At 42.3% G+C, this 23,249-nt stretch overlaps 1 protein-coding gene across 1 annotated transcript in view; it reads left to right on the top strand.

Moving 5' to 3' along the window:
• MCF2L2 (MCF.2 cell line derived transforming sequence-like 2) overlaps positions 1–23,249 on the top strand; it is a 174,721-nt gene that overhangs the window by 56,595 nt on the left and 94,877 nt on the right. Inside the window, exon 3 of the mRNA XM_006884157.1 lies at positions 8,960–9,074. Coding sequence (XP_006884219.1) covers positions 8,960–9,074 — 115 coding nt within the window. The remainder of the gene's footprint in view (positions 1–8,959; positions 9,075–23,249) is intronic.

Here is a 23,249-nt window from a genome sequence, read left to right as displayed (position 1 = left end):
ATCAGTGGAGTTTCCAGATTAAGGCAGACTAGGAAGAAAGGCTTGGTTTTCTACTCCTGAAAGTCAGCAGACAAACAGTTTATGGACAATAGAACACTGTCCAACCTGCTTGCTTCAGACATGTCAAGTGGAGAAATTGGGGCCAGCAAGGGCAAGGGGACCCCAGACACCAGATCGACACAATAGCCACAATGAGAGGACTGAGCCCAGCCTGTGATTGTGACCATGGCTTAGGACAGGGCTCGGTTTCATTGTCATACATAAGGTCACCATGAGTGTTTCCATCTTTCATCTCTTTCTCTTCCCCTTCCCTCACATTCAGTAATTTACACCTCTTTAAATTTTTTTTTTGTCTCTTCTTTTGTATCCAGAAAGAATATAGAAATTGGAGTAAGCATGTTGTGTTCGGCGGTCTGTGTCAACACATAGAGACCCCGTGAAGAATGGATAGGAACCTGGCCCTGTCCTGTGCCATCCTCAGGATCTCTATCTAATGTGCTGAACCCACCTTTACAGTTGTCATGTCAGTCCACCTTGTTGAGGCATGTTGTTGAGTGCCGTGGAGTTGAGCACAACTCCTAGCAACCTGTGAGCAACAGATCTGAACCCTGTCCTATTCTGTTAGCTTCTCATTTCTGCTACACCTGAACCAGTTGTTACAGTTACTGTGTCAGTTCATCTCATTGAGGGTACTCCTCTACTATCTACCTCTCTAAGCATGATGGCCTTTTCTAAGGACTGGCCCCTCCTAACAACATAGCCAAAGTGAAAGAGACAGAGTTTTGCCATCCTTGCCTCTAGTTGCACTTTCTCCAAGACGTTTTTGTTTGCTCTTTTGACAGTCGATAGGATATTTCAGTACTCTGTTGCAATACCACAACTCTAAGGCATTGATTCTTCTGTCATCCTTGTCACTGACCAACTTTTGGATGCATAGAAAGTAATTGAAAAGACCATGGCCCAGATCAGGTACACTTTAGTCTTTAACATCTCTTTGGTACACTGGAACGATTCTTTTTTTTTTTTTTTTGCAACAATTCTTGACAGTAGATTTTTTTGCAGTAGTTTTTTTGAGACATGTTGTTATTATGTGCCATTGAGTTGTCTGCAGCTCCTAGTGACCGTATACACACTAGCTCTGAAATCTGCCCTATCCTGAGCCAATTTCATCATCTCTGACAAACCCAGTTTGTCAAATCAATCATTTCTCCAGTCACTGAGTCAATCCATCTCATCTGGGGTCTTCCTCTCCTGTACTTCCCTTCACCCTTCCAAGCATGATGCTCTTCTCCAAGGACTGATCCTTTCTAGCCATGTGCCCAAAGTATGTGAGACGGAGCCTCAAAATCATTGCTCCAGGGAGCAGCCTGGTTACACCCTCTCCAGGACAGACCTGTTCTCCTGGCAGCCCACGCATCCTACTTCTTCAAAGCCTTGCCTGAGGGATGACACTCCTCACATTTCATGGGAAGAACTTGGCTTAGTCATATAGACACACTTAGCAGCAAGGGAAGGTGGGAAATGTATTTTAAGTGTGTGAGTAGGACCAAGAGAAAATGTTCTTGGTGAATAGCCATGCTTATCAATGCATATCCTTATAAAAATCCCAACTGTAATATAAAGGAGACATAACATTTAAGTAAAATAATGAGTATATTGTTATTGTTGTTATGAGCTATTGAGTCACAACAAACTCATAACTGACTCTCTAGGGAGTTTTCTAAGACTGTAAATCACATGAGAGGAGATTCTCCATCTTCCTTCCTAAGCACACCTAGTGGATTTGAACCTCCTGCTTGTGGGTTGACTGTACAATTCCTTAACCAGTAGGTCACAACCACTCCCCTAGAATGTAGTAGAAATAGCATACATTTATAGTAAATATTTCTCACTACATGTAAGAAATAGTGAGGTAGTCAGGTAAAGTTACAGTAGTGCCTGGTACGGAGATGGTAGGATGGTTTGACATCCCGAGTGGTCCTATTATAGTAATTTTTCTGACTTAGTAAACTATTGTTGGTAAAGTTCTGAACAAAGGACTTCTTTGAGTGTCCTTCTTTGATTTATTAGGTAGCTGCATCTCTTTTTCTTTGCTATGAAGTTGGAACTTATTCTTAGCTGATCCTCCAGTGAGTTCTGAGGCCGTATATCTCACTAAAGGAGTTTGTCTGTCCTTCTCCCACTGAACCACCTGGTAAGCTGTAGAACCCTCCAAGGCCTATGTCACCAGGGCTCCCCAGTATCTATAAAGGCTGTTTTTATAGAGACAACTTTTTTATTACCTAGAAAACAGAATGAAAATGAGGCTTCATTAGTGTAAGTGGATTTTGCACTCAGACATGCAGAGAGTCTCTGGTGTGATACACATGTGTCATATAAGATGATGCTTTATTGTGTAGGACTACCTCTTACTGTACATCACTTAGCCTCCCAGACCCAGAGCATCTCACAATAGTTGGCACTGTGGCCTTTGAAGGCACGCTGGTGGCCTGGTCCATGGGGAGCAGTGCTGCTAACCCAAAGACAGAATCTCACTCATGACTGGAGTCCACCAACTTGCTCCAAGGGAGAAAGATGGGTAGTCTCCTTCTGTGAGGTTTACAGCCTCAGAAACCCGCTGGAGCGTCAGCTATGAGGCGGTTTCGTAGCAGTAAGGTTGTGGTGGGTGTTTTTTTTCCCCTCCTTGTTTTTCAAAATACTATTTTATTTACAAAATTAAAATACATTGTTTTTCACACCAGATCCTTCCCATTTCCATCACCCCCCCCATGAAATTGTGTGACCCCATGATTAGTCCCCCACTCCCTGCATGTCCTCACCCATCTGCTTCCACCCTCCCCCCTGCTTGGTTCATCATATTCATTTTATAATATTTGTTTTATAAGTATTTGTCCTTGTGGGACTGAGTGAGTTCATGCAGCTTAATATTCTTCAGTCCCTCTCAAGTTAGGTAATAATTTTATACTGGTTTACAGACAAAGTTCATAAAGTTCATATACATTGTTTTTCACACTGGACCTTTCCCCTTTCATTTACTCACCCTTCCCTCCACCCATTAAATTGTGCAACCCTATGTTTAATGCCCCCCTCCCCTCCTTGGGCCATCATACATGCTCTATAATAATGATCCCATACAATATTTGTCTTTATGAGCTTGAGTTAGTTCACTCAGCATAATGTTCTCCAGTCCCTCCCAAGTTAGGTAATAATATACAAAGTCATTACTCCTGTGTGCTGCATAGTATTCCATTGTGTGAATGTACCATGATTTCTCAATCCATTCCATTGTGGTTGGGCCTTTGAGCTGTTTCCATGTTCTTGCTATGGTGAATAATGCTGCTATGAATATTGACGTATAAGTCTCCGTGCCTCAGTTCTCATTTTCTCAGTGGAATAGCTGGGTCATATGGAATGTCCGTATCCAGCTTTTTGAGAAAATGCCAAACTGCTTTCCAGAGTGGTTGTGTTGTTGTTATGTGCCATCGAGTCGCTTGTGACTCATAGCAACCCTATGCATAACATCCCTAAACTCTGCTTTGTCCTGTGCCAGTCGCACTGTCTCCGACACACCCATCCCCATTACCCCAGTCACTGAATCAATCCACCTCATAGGGGGCCTTCCCCTCCTGCACTGTCCCTCCACCCTACCAAGCATGATGTCCCTCACCAAGGACCTGTCCCTCCTTGCAACATGTCCAAAGTATGTTAGATGGAGCCTTAGAATCCTTGCCTCCAAGGAGCAGCCCAGTTTGACCCTTTCCAGGATGAATCTATTTGTTTTCCTAGCAGTCCATGCCATGATTCTCAATACTCTTCTCCAGCACCACAGCTCAAAGGCATCAATTCTCCTTCTATCCTCCTTAGTCATTGTCCAACTCTCTGATGCATAACAGGTGATAACAAAGACCATGGCCTGTATCAGACGCACTTTAGTCTCCAAAGAGACACCATTGCTCTTCAGTACTTTGGAGAGGTCCCTAACAGCAGACTTTCCCATCGCCATACATCTTCTAATTTCCTGGCTACTGTTGCCAAGAGTGTTGACTGTGGAGCCAAGCAAACTGAACCTGTGAACCATCTCAATCTCTTCACCATCCATCCTGATACTGCCAATTGGCCCGGTGGTGAGAATCTTTGTCTTCTTGACATTGAGTCTCAATCCATATTGGAGGCTCCAGTCCTTGACCCTCTGAAGCAAGCGTTTCAGGTCCTCCTCAGTTTCAGCAAGCAGGGTTGTATCATCTGCATATCGCAGATTGTTGATAGATCTCCCACCAATCTTGAGTGGTTGTAGCAGTGATATTTTTGAGAAGGCCCCTGAGAAAGCTTGGCACAGCGTTACCTTGTGGGTATGAAGAAAAGGCGCGAGGCCAGGAAGAAGGGGAGCCGACCCAGCAACAATAGCAAAGTTCTACTGGGTAGCAAACAAATGCTGGCTAGAATGTGGAGAGATCGGATCTCTTACTCACTGCTGTATGGAATGTGAAATGGTACAGACCATGGAGGGTGGTCTGGCGCATTCTCATAAAGTTAGAAGTAGCATTTTACCTAGCAGTTCCACTACTGGGAATATACCCTAAAAAACCCCAGAGCCTTGGCTCAAACAGATTTATGCACACCCATGTTTATTGCTGTGTTATTCACAATAGCAAAGAAATGGAAGCAATCTAAATGCCCAGCAACAAAGGAATGGATAGAAAAACTATGGTATAGTCACACAATGGAATGCTATGCAACACTGAAAAAAAGAACTTGTAGATCATCACATAACATGAGGGCCTTGAGGACATAATGCTAAGTGAAATATCCCAGTCACAAAGGACGAATACTGCATAAAACCACTGTTATGAAATAGGATTGATATGGGAAAGTGTTGGGGAAGGAATGGGGAAAGAGTGGATAATGAATATTGCATTAGAACAGATGAAGGGAAGAACTGTTTGAAAGGAGAATATTATTATGCCTTATGAATGTAAGAACAATCTGGAACAAGGTGCGCATTGTGGGGTGGGCTAGCAAGGAGAAAAGGTGTGACAATTTTTTTAAAAGTGGGGAGTGGAGGAGAAAGGGGCTGGGAGCAACTGATCCCAAGGCAGATAAGCACGGAGGTTCACAGGCTTGCTGCATGCTGATTGAAAGCCAGATTTCAACTCTTTTTTACAACCTGGTTTTACTTTCTCTGACATTCACTGGGCTGCAGAACAGCAGTCATGATCTAATGAGCAATTTAGTGAAACTGAGGACAATACTCAACAGCTGGACTGACCCACAGAGTGGCTGCAGTAGTGGACACAAGCATAGCATGACTGTGGCAGGGTGTAGGATAAGGTGCCTGTGTTCTGCTGTACATAGGTCGTCGTGAGCACAGCATGACTGTGGGAATGGTGGATGGGGCAAGGCTTGTTCTGTTGTGCATAAGTTGCTGTGAGTCAGTGTGGACTTAAACTAAACAACATGGCCATTGACTCTTCCTGAACCCTTGTAAAAGTAGTAACATACATAGAGAAGAGTCTACAGTCATGAGTGTACAGAGCCTGTTGAATTTTACGTCTGTATGTGCTCTTGTGGAGGAGCTCTGGTGGCCTACTGGTCTGGAATTGCACTGTCAACACAAAGACAGGCAGTTCGAATCCATTAGCTGCTCTTCAGGAGAAAGACGGGCATTCTCTTCCTGTGTCGTTTTCTAGCTCTGAAAACTCCCTGGAGGGTCAGCTAGGTTTAGGTTCTCACTTAATGACAAATAACAACAATAGACCCTTGTGATCACCACCCAGATCTAGAAACAGAACATTTCCAGTATTCAAGATTACATTTACCACTGAAAGATATTGATTCTTAACCTAAAATAACTGCAGAAGGGTGCTCTGGTCGCCATTAGGTAGAGAGTTGGACTGCCAACCCAAAGGGACACAATTCAAATCTGCCAGCTGCTCTGAAGGAGTAAGATGGGTAGTCTCCTCTGGGTGATTTGCTGCCTCTGTAAACCTGCTGAAGTCAGTTCTGTCTCAACAGCACATAACAACAAATCATAAAATTGAGGAAGTCTCTGGTTTCTGTACTGGGATTGTGATTATGCTTCAGAAATTTGGCATGTGCCCTGGAGTGTAGTGGTAATAGTGGTGATTGGAGTTTGTTGAGCCCTTCCTGTAATGGTAACTATACCTATATTATCAGAGGCCCTCATACTATCATTCTGATCCCCTGGATCGTAGCACCCCTCCTCCCATTGTTGGTCCTCACCACCTTCCTATAGGCTTTTCCAGTGTTCCCAGTTCTCATCTCCATGTTGGAAAGCTTTGCACGAGCCAACACTCAGGCCTTTTGGAAAATCACCTTGTATCCCAACCACTCACTGGAGTTTGAAATGATAGAACTACTTCTCAAAGTGTCTCAGAGACATTTTGGGCCTAGCTGTTAAGGTAATACATTTTTACTCTGTCTTTTAAATAAGTCTGCTTCCATAGCACGGAAAAGGTGAAAATCATACCAGGAAGAGTGAGGTTTGTTTTATCTCAGCTTTATGTCAACAAGCTTAGTTTTCATCTCCTTTGCAGTTATTTTTTCTTCTTCTTGCATTACCTTACATTTACACAAGGTGGCACTGCACGCCCTGTCGTGAGTTGTCATGGCAAAGAGTTGCCCCTGTGCTTTTTTTTTGTTGGTGCTTCTTGGTGGCCTAGTGGCAAGAAGCTGCGCTGTAGTCACAAAGGCGTGAAGTTTGAATCCACCAGCTGCTCCATCTGAGAAAGGTGGGCACTCCCCTCCCTAACTGCCTCTGAAAACCTGCCCAAGGCTCTGCTATGGGCTTGTTCTGACTTGATGGTACACAGCAATAATAACAATAACAGCAACTGTTCTCCCTGGTCAACAACAGGCTAGTGCCCTCAGTTAACTTGGCCACTCTCCTTTCAGTATTGATGTCAAACAAGATGCAAGAAAATGTCACTATTTAGGTGTGAAAAGCTTAGTTTTATCACTTGTTCACTAATGTTGGGTTGATTCCAACTTGGCGACTTTCCGTTGTGTTTCCAATGCTGTAAATATTAATAGGAGAACACTGCCCATCTTTCCTCTCAAGAGTAGCTGGTGGGGTCAAACTTCTGGCCTTTTAGTTAGCAGCCTCATATATTATGCTTTACTTCACCATCTAGCTTTATGAAGAGGTGTTTGTTAGATGCCATAAGAAAAGGAGTGTTGAGCAATTTACTGTTGAACTTGTGAACTACCCATGTTAATAGCACATACAAGTGTGTAAAACAACTTTTTAAAAAATTTAAATGCTCGATAGAGCCCCTTTGGATTCACTGGGTTATCTTGGACACCAGGTACGTAATTTGAGAACTACGGGGGTGGGGAGTGGGATAAGGGCCTGTGGCTGGTTTTTGGTCCCAAGTCTACATCAAGCTTTAGGGGCTATTGTGATCTTTCATGTGAATGACCTCTGTTCTGATTAAATAGTAATTTTTTAATATCCTCACAGAGATGTCTTATCTCTCTATTAAATTCTTCAGAGCCGCTGATTATTGCTTCCTTACAATAATAAGGAGCTCTGGTGGCCTAGTGGTAAGGAGTGTGCTGCAATCCCAAAGGCATCCCAAAGGTACATGGTTCTAGGCCACCAGCTGCTCTGCAGGAGAAGCATGGGCAGTCTCCTCCAGTGCAATGTGCTGCCTCTGAAAACCCGCTAGATCAGCTATGGATCTTTCTGACTTGATGGCATACAACAACAACAACATTAATAACTGATAATGTTCACCATTTTTTTTTTTAGTACTTGCTGTATAACAGGAGCTCTGGTGGCATGTCTATAGGGAGTTGCACTGTAAGACCAATGGCCATGCCTCTCTGGTGGTATGAATCCATCGCCAGCTTTGCAGGAGAAAGATGGGCAGTCTCCTCCCACACATTTTACAACCTCAGAAACCCATGGGTCAGCTATGAATTGGTTCTGACTCTCCAGCAGTGAATTGTAGGCTCTTTCTATGGTGTTTTAAAATATTTTCTCCCTTCATACTCCTCACAGTATCCTTTCAGGTCGTTATAAGTTGTTGCTAGGTGCCATCGAGTCGAGTATAACTCAGCAAGTCTATGAACAGCCTACCTGCTCTCCTTATCAACCTCTGCCTCTGTCATGTCTTCTGTATCTCCGTCTGTATCTCATCAACACTGACTGATTTAAGAGTCTTGTACAAAACCACACAGCAATTAACTGGCAAAACAGCATTTGAAACAATCAGTCTGATTTAGAGATCACCCTTTTCTCCCCTTTCTTTTCTGTGTTGTGTCAAGTTGGACCCGACTGGCACAGGAGGAGATTGCCCCTCCTTCCCCAGTGGAGCATCTGGTGGATTCGAACCGCGCACCTTCAGGATTGCAATGCAGCTTCTTGCCACTAAGCCACCACAGCTCCCTTAGACCACTCTCTTAGTCACTGTGCTGCTACATGGCCTTTGATATTTCTTAACAGAAAGTAAAAAGAGTAATATTGTGTATTGATATTAGCAGTCTTTACTATTTACTACTTGGTTATGCTAACATACTTTGTAGTTAGTATTGCTTTTTATATGATCTTTGAAGAATTCAAGAAGAGACACAAATGCAGAGACCTGCTCAAGGTCTCTCATTGTCAACATCTCTCAGAGTCTACGCCGAGAAAATGTTACTGCTGTTGGGTTCTGAGTCTGAATCAACTCATAGCTGACCCTCTATTGGATTTTCTGAGGCTGTAAATTGCACAGGAGGAGATTGCCCATCTTTTCCCCTCAGCACAGCTGGTGGATTCAAACTGTGTGCCTTCAGGCTGGCAACATAACTCATTACCCACTACCAGAACTCCCTGTTCCAAGATAACATAGAAACAAGGAGGCATCTTTTAGCCAGATGTTAGTCCAAAGTCCTCACCTGCCAGCATGTGACAGGAGACATTTACTAACATCTTGACCGTTCATTTTTGTTGCAGGAGGCCAAGGAAAAGATGGTGCCCCCATTTTCACTTTTCCAGAGTTTTCGGGGTTCAAACACATCCCAGATGAAGACTTCCTCAATGTCATGACCTACCTTACTAGTATCCCCAGGTAAGCGGTACACAGTATCCATGACCTAACAGCCTTCCTGGAGGCTGGATTAGCCTGTTTTAACTGGTTTTATTCTATATTTTCCATGGTATGGTGGAGCATAAGACAGAGATAAATCTTCGATAATCTCACACTATGTTACAATGACTAGTAACTCTGTCACTGTGTCTCTTGTTCACAAGGCATATGGAAAACACAATAAATGGGAGCTTGACCTGTGTTGTGCATCTTTCTGTGAGCTACCAGTGAACCGATGCATGGCCCTCCTGGAGCACAAGGGGACGAAACACTGCCTGATCCTGGGTGCGGGGCCACCTCAAGAATGAATGTGGCACCCCTGGGGTCTTTATGAATTGAAATCGACTCAACAGCATCTGGTTATTACAACAATAGGGATAGTAGCTCACAGACTCTTAAGATACAAAAAGCTGAAGTCGACAAGTTTCATTAACAAAAATGGATGCTGGTTTTTGATGGTTCTTTTTTCTTTTGGGAGCTCTGGTGTTGTGGTCCATTGGGAGTTGTGTTGCTAACCCAAGTTCAAATCCACCAGGGGCTCCAAGGGGGGGAAATGGGCAGATCCCATGCGATTTATGGCCTCTGAAAACTCACTGGATGCCCAGCTATGCGACAGTTCTGACTCAACAGCAGCAAGTTACCAGGAGCAACTCAGCTGAAGGCTGTCGAGCCGGAACTGACTCATCGCTGACCCTCCAGCGGGTTTTCCAAGAAGTAAAAGGCCCTAGAGGAGATTGTTCATCTTCTCCAAGGGGCCCCTGGTGGTTTCAAACCGTCAGAGAGGCGCTGTCTTCAGGGCCCTGTTCAACGAACTGCACCACAAAAGTGTTCTTTAATAAACTGACCTTCACTTTAATAAATTCTTAATAAATTGACCATCACTGTTGTTGTTATTGTTGTTAAGTGCCGTCGAGTCACAGGCGACTCATAGCGACCCTATGAAGGAGAGTCCTCAGCGCTTGGGTGTCTCTCATCCTCTCTCCAGGTTCATAGGGTTTCCGGAGGCAAGGTATTATGGAAGTGGATGCCACTCCTCCTTCCAAGCTTGTTTTCGTTGGGAAGCTCCACCCTGCTCTGTCCGCATTGGGTAACCAACCATTAACGCAGTTGACACATCAGTGTCACAGTGTTCAGCCTCACAGCAATCACAAGTGACCGCTGTACGGCAACTTGTACACCAGGGCTATACGACCTAGAGGACCGTCACTAGAAATTTTAAAAGTAAGGAACATGTGCATGCACACAGACACATACATAGCATTTCACATGTTAAAATAACTGAAGTGTACCCGAAGGGAGCCCCAGTGGTGCAGTGGAGTAAGTGTAAGGATGCTGAGACACAGAGGGGAATCCCAGGCATCCCGCCTGCCTTTACCCCCTTTAGCTGCAGGGAGTTGACCCTGATCTCCTTCTTTGGCACAGTTGTGTTCAGATCAACAAATTCTTCTGTTGGGAGCTACAGGGAAGAGAGTGCACGCGAAGGTGGGACATGGATGATGTGTCCCCTGCTGCCATTTGCTTTAAGCTCCTCATCGATGCATTTTGTTAAACCCTGGGGATGCAATCGTAAGCTGCATTAGTGGGTGATCTTACCTGGTATTTGTATCCTTTTCTGAATAAACTGAGGATGCCACACTGAATGCCCTCTGAACAGGTTATAACTCCTACTTAGAGATGCAGAAGATAACATTACAGGCTGCCATTTGGACCTGCTTTCCTTTTTCTCCTTTGCGTCCTTTGCCTAGGGAATATTTTTCTTTCCTAGAATGCAGCTTGTCTCTTGAAAGAGTAGCTTGCAGACCAACTCTTCCCCTTTCCTCTTCTTGTTTTTGGCTTACACCCACTTGCAGCCCCACCCCTGGTGCTTTCAACAAAAAGCTGAGGTGAAGGGCAAGGCCCCAAAGGGGAATTTGACCTGCATTTATCTGAGTTTCTAGTTCCCACTAGATGTTCCAGAGAATGAAACCATGTGTTCCTTTCATGACTCCTATTTTCCACTATTTACGTCTTCCTGCAAAGTACAGTGGTTACCGGTTACCAGAGCCTTTCCCAGCCTATGAAATGTTTTATAGGTAGTTGGCTGAGGTTTCCTGACATAGAACAAGAAAGCCAACAGAAAGTACTTGGAGAGAAAGAGAAGTCTTTTTGTACTTGAAATTAGTTAGGCACTCCCCTGTGCCTGTGGTTATGTGAGTGGCTCTGTGATGCTTCCTACAAGGATTTCTTTTCCCTGGATCTTTGCTGAGGACCACTGTGTGCAGGGGATGTATTAGGTGCTGTTGTGGTTGTTAGTTGCCATTGAGCTGGATCTGACTTGTGAAGGCCAACAATAGAACAAAGCACTGCCTGGGCCTCTGCCATCTTCTTTGCTCCATCGTATTTACTGACTGGTAATGTGCCAATTTTACAGTGCTGCCTTGTTTGAGCCCTTTGTTATAGCTACTCTATATATCCATCCATATCATGGAGAGTTTCCTTTGTTTTTGCTCAAAATCCTTCCCAAATTTTACCAACCATTATGTCCTTTTCTGGCATGTTTGCTGCTTGCTATTAAGGACCTATGAGGCCATCTGACAATAGGTTGAGTCTTAGAAGGGGTATCCCATGACATTCACGACAGTTTCTCACTCTTGAGAAATTTGTACGCCATAGGCTATTGGGCCTCAGACGAGGAAAAAGTCACTTTATCCAGGAAGAACTGGAAAGCTTCAGGCTATGAGGGAAGGATAAAATTTCCACCAGAGATATGGAGAGGGATCTTGTGGGAAGAGGAAAGGAGGGTATTTAAAGGTTTTGGACAATCCTGATCCCCTAGACTGGAACGCAGATTCCAGTACTCGTTAGCTGTGTGTTTGGAGGAAACTACTTGGCTTCTGTTTCTCTCTTAATTATGTCTATATTTTTTTTTAATGTTTAATGTTTTAACCAAGATCTGTTTAGGGAATTACAGATCATCTGGGTTGATAAAAACAAAGAGAGACTCCTTTCCTGACAAAACAAGGAATGAGAAAGCTGGAAAGATGACTGAGAACAGATTGAACAAGACCTTTGCCTGTGAGCTAAGGAATTTCAGTCTGGTGGCTTAGTGGCAAGAGATTGCACTACAGTCCCAAAGCCACTTGATTCAGCTGCTCTGCAGGAGAAAAATGGACAGACTCCTTCCATGCGATTAACTGCCTCAGGGAAACTCGCCAGAGGGTCAGCTATGGGTTGGTTCTGACTCTCCCATACACAAAAACATAACCACAAATCTGTTTTGGAGAAGGTAGAAGCAAGGTACTTTAGAGGCTTCACATATTTGGGGCATGTTGTCAGAGGGGCCAGTCCTTACAGAAAGACATCGTTCTGGGAAAGGAAGAGGGCCAGAGAAGGAGAGGAACTTTAACAGTGGCTTTGAGCATATCAGGGATGGTGAGGATGATGTAAAATAGGGCAGAGTTCATGGCTGTTGCTCATTGGATTGCTGTGAGTGGTAGCTGATCTAACAGCTCATAACAACAAGAAACAGGAAGCAGTCCTTGGGGTTTTTGAGAGAGTGGTCACCAGCTTAATTTAGTGGTGGTGTGCAGAAGGCACTAGAAAGAGTCGGGAAAGGAGGCAAGGAGACGAGTTAGGGACTTAGCTAATGAGATGGGCTTGCAGTGAAAAGGAAATGAGCTCGGCGGATTGCTGGAGCACTGGATAAAAACTGGCATTGGTGACATTGTTGCGGGGAGTGGGGGAGGTGGAGACTAATGCTGGTGTTTGATTTTAGAAGTCTCCTTCTCAACTGGGTCTTGTGGCTTTTACTTTCCTGGGTGTGTGGAATTCAGACCCACTGCATCTTTATGCTAATTGTCTCACTGTATTTTATCACTGTTTAATCAACAACCAATGAGGTCAGTCTAGAGATTGCGGTGTGCCTGATCCAGACCATAGTGTTCACAATTACTTGCTATACATCAGAGAGCTGAACAACAACTAAAGGGTGATAGAAGAATTGATGACTTTGAGTTCTGGTGCTTGGAAAGAGTACTGAATATATTAGGGACTGCTAAGAGAGCAAACGGGTCTGTCCTAGAGAGGCTAAAACACAGTTGTTCTTTAGAGGCAAGGTGGTGGTGGTTGTTTTTTTTCAATAAAATTTTTATTTTATACTAGTTTACTCACAAAGTTGGTATACATTGTTTTTCACACCAGATTTTCACTCCTTCCCTCTACCCGTCAAATTGTGCGACCATATATATGATTACCTCCCACACAGCCTCACCGTTCCCCACTTGGATCCTCATCCTCATACATGTTTTACCAGTTCTCTTTCTATTTCTACAGTAATGATCTTATACAGGAGGCAAAGATTGTGAAGCTCGATCTCACATACTTTGGACATCTTGTAAAGGAGGGAGCAATCCTTGGAGAGGGACATCATGCTTGGAAGGGTGAAGGGACAGAACTGGAAAGGAAGACCCTGGATGAGATGGATTGACTCAGTGACTGGGGTAATGGGTGTAGGTGTGTTGGAGACAATGAAATTGGCTCAAGAAAGATCAGGGTTCAGAGCTGTTGTACACTGTGAGTCAGAGTCAAGTTGATGGCACATAACAACAACAATCAGCAACTTGTATTATGCAGATAACATGGCCTTGCTTACTAAAAGTGAAGAAGACTTGCAGCGTTTACTGCAGAAGATCGAAGCCTTCAATACAGATTCCATCTCAACATCAAGGAAACAAGAGTCCTCACCACTGGACCAATAGCATCATTATGATGTGTCTCTCTTATTGTTTTGAGTAGGAATTGCCTCATAGCTGACCTTCCAGGGTGTTTTCAGAGGCTGTAAATAACACAGAAAGAGATTGCCCATTTATGTCCCATGGAGCACATGGTGGATTCAAATTACCTTCCTTTGAGTTGACAGCACAACTCCTTACCCTCTAGGCCATCAATATCATGGGAAATAGAGAAAATATTGAAATTGCTAACAATTTAGTTTTATTTGTATCCACAGTCAAGAAATCTAAATATGTATTTCATTGAGGAAATGTGTGATCAGTTACCCCTCCAAAGTGCTAAAGAGCAAGGATGTCAGCTTAAAGACTAAGGTGCATGCATCTGATCCAAGCCATGGTATTTTCAATTGCTTCCTATTTATCTGAAATTGACAATGAATAAGGAAGTTCAAAGAAGACACAGTGCCTTCAAATTATGATGTTGGGAAAGATCACGGACTATCTTATGGACTATCAAAAGAACCAACAAGTCTGTCTTGGAGTAAGTGCAGCCAGGCTGCTCTTTAGGGGCAGGTGGTGAACTTTTGTCTCACATCTTTTGGCCATGTTGTTCGGAGGGGCCAGTGCTTGGAAGAAGACATCATGCTGGGACAGATCGAGGGTCAGTGAAGGAAAGGACGACTCTGATGGAGCTGGACTGACAGTGACTGTAACAGTGGACTCCAGTGTATCAGAGGCGGTGAGGATGCTCCTGGATAGGGCAGGGTTCAGACCTGCTGTTCATGAGGTCGCTGTGAGTTTTAGTCAACACGACTACAATTAACCACAACAAGAATGCCCTCTACTAAGATGGGTTGAAAATGCTGTTTGCTATTTTATGGGAGAAGGAAATGATTTGTTTTGGATTGTACAGAAACTTGTTTCTTTGTGTTGAATAAGATTTGATGGATTAAACAATTTAACTTTAGAAACCAGCCTCACTAGAGAAGAAAGTAGAACCTTTAACCCTGATGACAGCAGTGGAAAAACCCCCTGCTTTTGGCAATTGACGAGTGTTACTGGCCAAGGTGTTCTTTGAGGAGCTAAGGCGCTCTGGTGATGTAGTGTATTATGAATTTCCCAACAAACAAAAAGGTCAGCAGTTTGGATCTACTAACTCAGTAATCTACAAGTGAAAGGTGAGAAATTCCCTCCTATAAAGATTTATAGCCTCAAGAAATGGAGATTTTCTACGAGAGCTTAACTTAACACAGTGAGCAAGGGAGGTCAAAGAAGTATTGAAAAACAAAAGTCAGTGTATGATGTTGTTGTTATGTGCTGTCGAGCAGCCTGTGACTCACAGTGACTCTATGTACAGCAGCTCTGAACCCTGCCCTGTTCTGAGCCAACATCATCGTCTCTGACAGACCTAGTCCCATTGTTCCAGTTACTGAATCAATCCATCTCCTCCTGGGTTTTCCTCTCCTGTGCTTTCCCTCCACCCTTCCAAGTACCATGTCTTTCTCCAAGGACTGATCTCTCCTGGCTACGTGCTCTAAGTATGTGAAATGGAGCTTCAAAATCCTTGCCTTCAGGGAGCAGCTTGGTTATACCATCTCCAGGACTGGCCTGTTTGTTCTCTTGGCAGTCCATGGTATGTATGTTCATCCCTCTTCCTCAGCACCACAACTCAAAGGCACTGATTCGTCTTCTGTTATCCTTAGTCATTATTCAGCTTTCTGACACATAGCAAGTAATTGCAAAACTATGGACTGTATCAGGCACACTTTAGTCTCCAGACTTATGTTACTGTTCTTCAGTACTTGAGAGACGTCCCTGACAGCAGATTTTCCCAATGCATTTATCTTTTGATTTCTTGACTGATGATGCCAGGAGTGTTGATTGTGGAACTAAGGAAGCTGAAGTTGTTAATAATCTCAATCTCTTCTCCATCTGTCATGAAGCTGCCTATTAACACTATTTTTCTTGATGTTGAGCTTCAATCCACTTTGAAGAGTATAGTTCTTGATCTTCTACAGCAAATGCCTCATGTCCTTCTCAGTTTCAGCAAGCAAGGTTGTATCATCTGCATAATGCAGGTTGTTGATGAATCTTCCTTCAATCCTGATGCCACATTTTGCCTCATAAAGTCTAGCCTTCCAAATGATCTGTTCTGCATTTAGATTGAAAAGGCATGGATATAGGATGCATCCCTGATACATGCTTTTCCTGATCCTGAGCCATGCAGTATTTCCCTGCTCTGTTCTGACTACTGCTTCCTTCCTGGTCCAGGTGTAGATTTCACATGAGCACAATTAAGTGTCCTGGGATTCCCATTCTTCTCAAGATTAGCCACAATTTATTATGACCCACACAGTCAAATGTCCTTATATACTTAATAAAACACAGGCAGACGTTCCTCTGGTACTCTCTGCTTTCAGGCAAGATACATCTTGGCTATGATGTCCCTAGTGACACAGCCTCTTCTAAACCCAGCTTACACATCTGGCAGTTCTCTGCTCATTTACTGTTCTAGTCATTTTTGGATAATTTTCAGCAGGATAGATCTTAATGTGACATTAGTGATAGTGTTTGCTAATTTCCACACTCTGTCAGATCACCTATTTTTCTGGAGAGGAAATAAATATAGATCTCTTCCAGTCAGTTGACCATATAGTTGTCCTCCAGATTTCTTGGTATAACCAAGTGAGTGCCTCCAGGGCAGCATCTGTTTGCTGAAATATGTCAATTGATATTCCATCAATTCCTGGGGCCTTCCTTGTTTTTTGCCACTTCCTTCAGAGCAACTTGAACTTACTCTTGCATTACCATTACCTCTTGGTTGTATGCTGTTTCATGAAATTCTTCTGTGTCAGCCAATTCCTTTTAGTACAGTGACTCTTTGTGCACTTTCCATCTTGTTTTGATGTTTCCTTGGTCATTCAGCATTCTGCCCTCAGCATCCTTACGTATTGCAACTCGAGGCTTAAACTTGTTCTTCAGTTCCTCCAGCTTAAGTAATGGTGAGTGAGTATCCCTTTAGATTTTTCTGACTTCAGAAAATGTACTCTTTGTACATTTTAACACTTTGCTTTGTCTTCCCAAGCTGCCCTTTGAAATATGCAGTTCAGCTCTTTCACATCTTGATTTCTTCTCTTTGCATTGGCCTCTTGGCACTCTAGAATGTAAAAAAACCAGAAAGCATTTGTGATGTAGTGCATCATGTATCAAGCAGCTAATTAAAAGGTTGGTAGATCAATTCCACCAGCTGCTCTGTGGGAGAGAGATGCCAGTCTTCTTCCATAAAGATTTACAGCTCCGAACCTGATGGAAGGTTGCTGTAAGTTGCAACTGACTTGATGGCGGAGGGTCCAGGTTTCTGGGTGCAAAAAGAATAAACAAATATGACTTGGAAGAAGGGTAGCCAGAATGGGCATTGGAGGGTGATACTAAATCTTCACTACTTTGGGCATGTTATTAGATTACTTTTTCTGTGAGATGCTAAATGGTCCCAAGAATGACTGGGCAGAGTTCCTAATACCATCATAATTGTTAGTTCACAATAATACCTAATCACATATCGCTTCTAAACAGTTTTTCCATCATCTGTTTCAATGCAGTGTACATTATTGTCATGACAGAAGTTCAGAATGAAGGTTGCATAGTAGAGTAGACCTGGGGGGAGGGATTGTAAAACAATGGGGGAACTTTTCTTATACTTTTCAAAGAGAAGTGTGTACTGGGGAGGTGTGGGCAGGGAGAAAAGTGCAACAATGAATGAATGGAAATCCAAAGTCTCTAAATGTTCATTAAAATTAATAAAAAAATTATAACACACACGAAAACAAAGGAAAACTTGCAAAGAAATACTTAATTCTTGGGGGGCGGGGGGAGAGGGCTGGGCGGGTAGAGAAGTGCAGCAATGAATGAATGGAAATCCAAATTCTCTGTAAACGTTCATTAAAATTATTAAAAAGAAAAGAAAAGAAAATAAATTAAAAAAAAGAAATACTTAATTCTGCATTCCGAAATACAAGTACACAAAGAAAAATTATAATAAACATGCAAACAAAAAATGTAAATTTTTTAAAACTTATGACAAGATTATGTGTTCTGGACTCTTGTCCTCTTGTCAGGACATAGAACCTCTCCTCCCTGCCCTCTGCCATCAGGTTGATTCCCCATGAGTAGAACTAAGCACCTTTGAGTTGAGCTGTAATGTCCACAGAAGGAGATTATTAAAGCTTTCTTCCACAGGATAAAAAAAATGTTCACATCATTTATCAAAGAACTCCAGGCATTAGCACGAACGTTTTTCTGTTTGAATTATCTTTCTAATTCAACTAGGATGATTAACATTGCATGGTGTACACTCAGAGTTATCAGTCAAAATAGATTAGGGCAAAGATCAGCAAACTGCCTGTAAAGAGTCAGAGAGTAAATACTACAGGGTTTTCAGACCATATGGTGTCTGTTGTAGCTGCAGAACTCTGCCGTAAATCTCTCTAAATCAACCTTAGTTGTCTAAGGTTTCCATATTGTTATGGAAACAAGAAACACAGGCATGTTGCAATAAAACTTTATTTTTTTTAAAAGTGAAATAGGCACCATTGCTTATAGTTTTCTGAACCCAGACTACAGTTGTTCTTATTGTTCAGTGCTGTCATGTTCAGTATGGTCGCTCGTAATGACCTTTTGAACAACAGATCTGAACCCTGTCCTGTCCTGTGCCATCCTCATCCTACCGACACTTTTGAGCCCATTGCTGCAGTCACTGTCTCTACCCATCTCCTTGAGAATTCTTACTCTTGCTTAATCTCCACCTTTCCCAGCATGATGTCCTCTTCCAAGGAACAGCTCATAGGGAGCCTCAAATGTAAATTAACATGCAGTAGAATTACCTCAGGGCTCATTAAAACACAGATTACTACAAAAACCAATTCAAAGTGGATTATGGACCTAGGACTAAAACCAAAGACTATAAACTTCATTAAAAGCTTGGAAGAACTCTCAAAGTCCTAATCCACAACATAACAGTCTTCCAAGCATCCTGAAAAAACACACAACCAGGAGAAGATAAAATAGATGAATGGGACCTTCTAAGAATCAAATCTCTATGCACATCCCAAAACTTCTCCAACAGGGTAAAAAGGGAAGCGACAGATTGGGAAAAAATATTTGGTAGTGACATATCAGACAAGGGACTTATATCTAGAATTTATAAAATACTCAAGCACCACAACAAGATAAAGGTAAATAACCCATTTGGAAAATGGGCATAGGATATGTACAGACTCTTCACCAAAGAAGACATTCAGATGGCCAACAAGCACTTGAAGAAATGTTCAAAATCCCTAGCTCTAAGAGAGATGCAACTATGAGATATTGTCTCACCCCAGTAAGAATAGCAAAATTTAACAGAACAGCAAACAATAAATGCTGGCGAGGTTGTGGAGAAACTGGAACCCTTATTCACTGTTGGTGGGAGTATTAAATGGTGCAACCACTATGGAAGGCTGTATGACACTTTCTCAAAAAGTTGCAAATAGAGATACCATTTGACCCCGCAATTCCACTACTGGGAATTTACCCTAAAGAAACCATAACTGCCACCCAGCAGATATATGCACACCCATGTTTATTACGGCTTTGTTCACAATAGCAAAGAGCTGGAAACAACCCAAGTGCCCATCAACAAATGAATGGATAGAGAAGCTCTGGTATATTCACAAAATGGAATACAATTCAGCATTGAAAAACAAGGAACTCATGAAATATTATGCAAAATTGTGACCCTGGAGGATATTATGTTGAGTGAAATATCTCAGTCACAAAAGGACAAATATTGCATAGGGCCACTATCGTAAAATGGGACTGACATCAGGGTTGAGAGAAGACAGGCAAGAAGGGGAGGAATGATGTATATATTGCATTGAAATAGATGAGGGAGAAAACTGTTTAAAAGGGATATATGAATGGATATTCTTGTCATTACAGAAGTCCAGAGTGAAGGCTGCATAGTGGAGTGGAGTGGACTTGGGGGTGGGAGGGATTGCATAACAATGAAGAGTTTTTCTTTTCAAGGAGAAGAGTGAACTGGGGTGAGGGGATAGATAGGGAGAAAAGTGCAACAATGAATGACTGGAAACCTAAGTCTTTGTAAACTTTCATTAAAATTAATTTTTAGAAAAACCATAAAAAAACACAGATTACTGTCTCCACCCCTACTCTTAGCGGAAATACATTAAATATATAATTTGATATACCAAAATGGTCTTTTTGTTGATATTTCCTCAAGTTATCTCTTCCTTGGATGTAGACTAATCTGTAGCATATTTTTTCAAAAAGATTATGGATATAAAACTTGCTAAGTTCTTGGATTATGACTATTTCTTTTGCCTTAGGCAGCTTGTCTGTACATACAATTCTTGGTTTAAAATTTTGTTCTTAAGCTACTCTAAAACATTCTTGCTGTGATTTGTGTATTTCTTTTGAAAATATAGTGCCTATTTATTTCTTTGTTCCTGGTATTATTTACTCTTTTGTCTCACAGTGCTGAGAATGATTACTTTATCTTTAAAGTCCAAAAAAGGCCATCTAATAGAATGTGGAAATTATTGAACATTATCATTAATATAACATGCAAACAAAATCTTACTGAAGATTATTTAAAAAACAGCTAGAACAGTGCATCAGCAGAGAACGTCTAGAAATTTAAGCTGGATTTAGAAGATGCTGTGGCACCAGGGATATCATTGCTGATGTCAGATAGGTCTTGGCAGAAAGGAGAAATTACCAGAAGGATGTTTGTGTTTAACTGACATTGCAAAGGTATTTGATTGTGTGGATCACAAGAAATTATGACAGACATTGAAAAGAGTGGAAATTCCAGAACATTTAATTGTGCTTATGCAAAACCTAGACCTAAACCAAGATATTGTATGAACAGCGCAAGGAAACACTGCAAAGTGCAAAATCAAGAAAGGTGTTATCAGGGATATATCCTTTCTCCATACCATTCAATCTATATGCCAAACATTATTTGAGAATCTGGACTTTATGAAGAAGAATGTGGTGTCAGGATTGGAGGAAGATGCATCAACACCTTGGTATTATGCAGATGATACTGCCTTGCTTGCTGAAAGTGAAGAAAACTTGAACACTTGCAGAAGATCATGGACTACAGCCTCCAGTATGGATTGAATCTCAACATCAAGGAAAAAAAATCACTACCACGGGGCCAGTAGGCAACATCATGATAGATAGATAAAAGATTGATGTAATCTTTGATTCACTTTTACTTGGATCCACAATCAACACCTTTGGTACCAGCAGTCAAGAAATCAAAATACAAGTTACATTGGGCAAATCTGCTGTCAAATACCACTTCAGAGTTCTAAAGAGCAATGACGTCAGTTTAAAGACTAAAGGTGCATCTGATCCAAACCATGGTCTTTTCACTTACTTCCTATGCATCTGAAAGTTGGACAATGACTAAGGCTGATAGAAGAATCAGTGCCTTTGAATTGTGGTATTGGAGAAGAGTATCGAATATCCCATGTACTTCCAACAGAACAAATAGGTTGTCCTGGAACCAGGACAAGTGAAACAGGGTGCTCTTTGGAAGCAAGGATGACGATTCTGTCTCAGACACTTTGGGCATGTTGTAAGGTGGGGCCGGTCTTGGAGAAGGATATCATACTTGGAAAAGTGGAGGGTCGGTATAAGAGAGAAAGACCCTTAACAAGATGAATTGACACAATGGCAGTAAGAGCGGGCCGAGGTGTGCGGGAGATGGTGAGGATGACGTTGGATAGGACAGGGGTTAGAGCTGTTGTTTGTAGGCTCACGCTCTTAGTTGTAGTTGACTCTATGGCACATAACACTTTAAAATCTAACAGTTTTATTAGAATATAGAGTTGATTTTTTTCCCTAGAGCAATCTTTCCAAGTGCTTGATAGGGTCTTTCAGGTTTTTGTAGATTCAGGTAAGGTTTGGTTTGTTGTTTTTAAAAAATGTTATATTAGTTTGCATACAAATTTGTGTACATTGTGTTTCACACAGTCATTGATTACACTGTGTTGTTGTTGTTATTGTTGTTATGTGCCATCGAGTTGCTTGCAACTCATAGCTATCCTTTGTACAACAGCCCTAAACTCTGCTCTGTCCTGTGACAATCGCACTGCCTCTGACACACCCATCCTGATCACCCCAGTCACTGAATCAGTCCATCTTATAGAGGGCCTTCCCCTCCTGCGCTGTCCCTTCACCCTCCCAAGCAGGATGTCCCTCTCCAAGGACCAGTCTCTCCTTACAACATGCCCAAAGTATGTTAGATGGAGCCTTAGAATCCTTGCCTCCAAGGAGCCTCCCAGTTTAACCGTTTCCAGGATGAATCTGTTTTCCTAGCAGTCCATGGTACCCTCAATAATCTTCTCCAGCTCAAAGGCATCAATTCTCCTATCCTCCTTAGTCACTGTCCAACTCTCTGATGCATAACAAGTGATTGCAAAGGCTGCATCTCTCTGGTGGTTCAGATTCACCATCCCATCTCAGAAGAAAGAAGGGCAACTCCTTCCATGCAATTTGCGGCCTTGGAAACCCAGTGGAGGGTCAGCTATGAATCAGTTTTGTCTCTGTGACAATGAGTTTGTATGAATGAAGAGATTCAAATTTAGCTCAGCTACTTAGCGAAGCGCTAAGTTATAATTTTGTAGAAACTTCTTCATTTCAGATCACTAGTTTTGTCATCTAGCGAGCTGTGTTAGTCTAGAGGTAAGAGTTACTTTGCCTGCCTGGAAGTATGCTGTTCAAATCCACCACTGCTCTGTGGGAGAAAGCTGGCCAATCTCCTCCCTTGCAATTTACAGCTTGCTGGAGGTCAGCTGTGAATCAGTTCTGACATGACAGTGCCTAACAACAACAACAACAATAGCAGTTTTGTCATCAGTTGTATCTGCTCTTTTATGCATTTTTAGGTTCTCACATCATAATTTCTAAGACTATTTTTTTATTCTCTAATTGATCACTTCTGACTCGAAATGCCCCATGCCAGTCCATCTCATCTCTCCAGTGCCTAGTATGTCAATATTTATGCATTCCATTTCTTTCTTAACAATTTCTAATTTTCCTACATTCATGGTTCTCACATTCCATGTTCCAATTACTAGTGTCTGCTTACAACTGTTCCTCTTCCTTTGTACTTCCATGCTTGACAGTTCTACCTAGGTTGCCCTTTCTGTTTGTCTACGTGTGTTGTGTTGTACATAGAGTTTTCAGAGGCCTTCCATTTCAGAAGTGGATGGCCAATCCTCCTTCCTAGTCTGTCCAAAAACGACTGGAACAGTACATCAGCAGAGAACTGCCAGAAGTCCAGGCTGGGTTTAGAAGGGGTCGTGGTACTAGGGATGTTGTTGCTGATGTTAGATGGATCTTAGCTGAAAGCAGAGAATACCAGAAGAATGTCTAT

This window comes from Elephantulus edwardii, unplaced genomic scaffold (assembly GCF_000299155.1).
Source record: "Elephantulus edwardii isolate Elephantulus edwardi_28Jun2011 unplaced genomic scaffold, EleEdw1.0 scaffold00031, whole genome shotgun sequence".
NCBI classification, from domain to species: Eukaryota; Metazoa; Chordata; class Mammalia; order Macroscelidea; family Macroscelididae; genus Elephantulus; species Elephantulus edwardii.
Note: the sequence above shows the minus strand (reverse complement) of the source record. Positions and strands in the feature narration are given on the sequence as shown.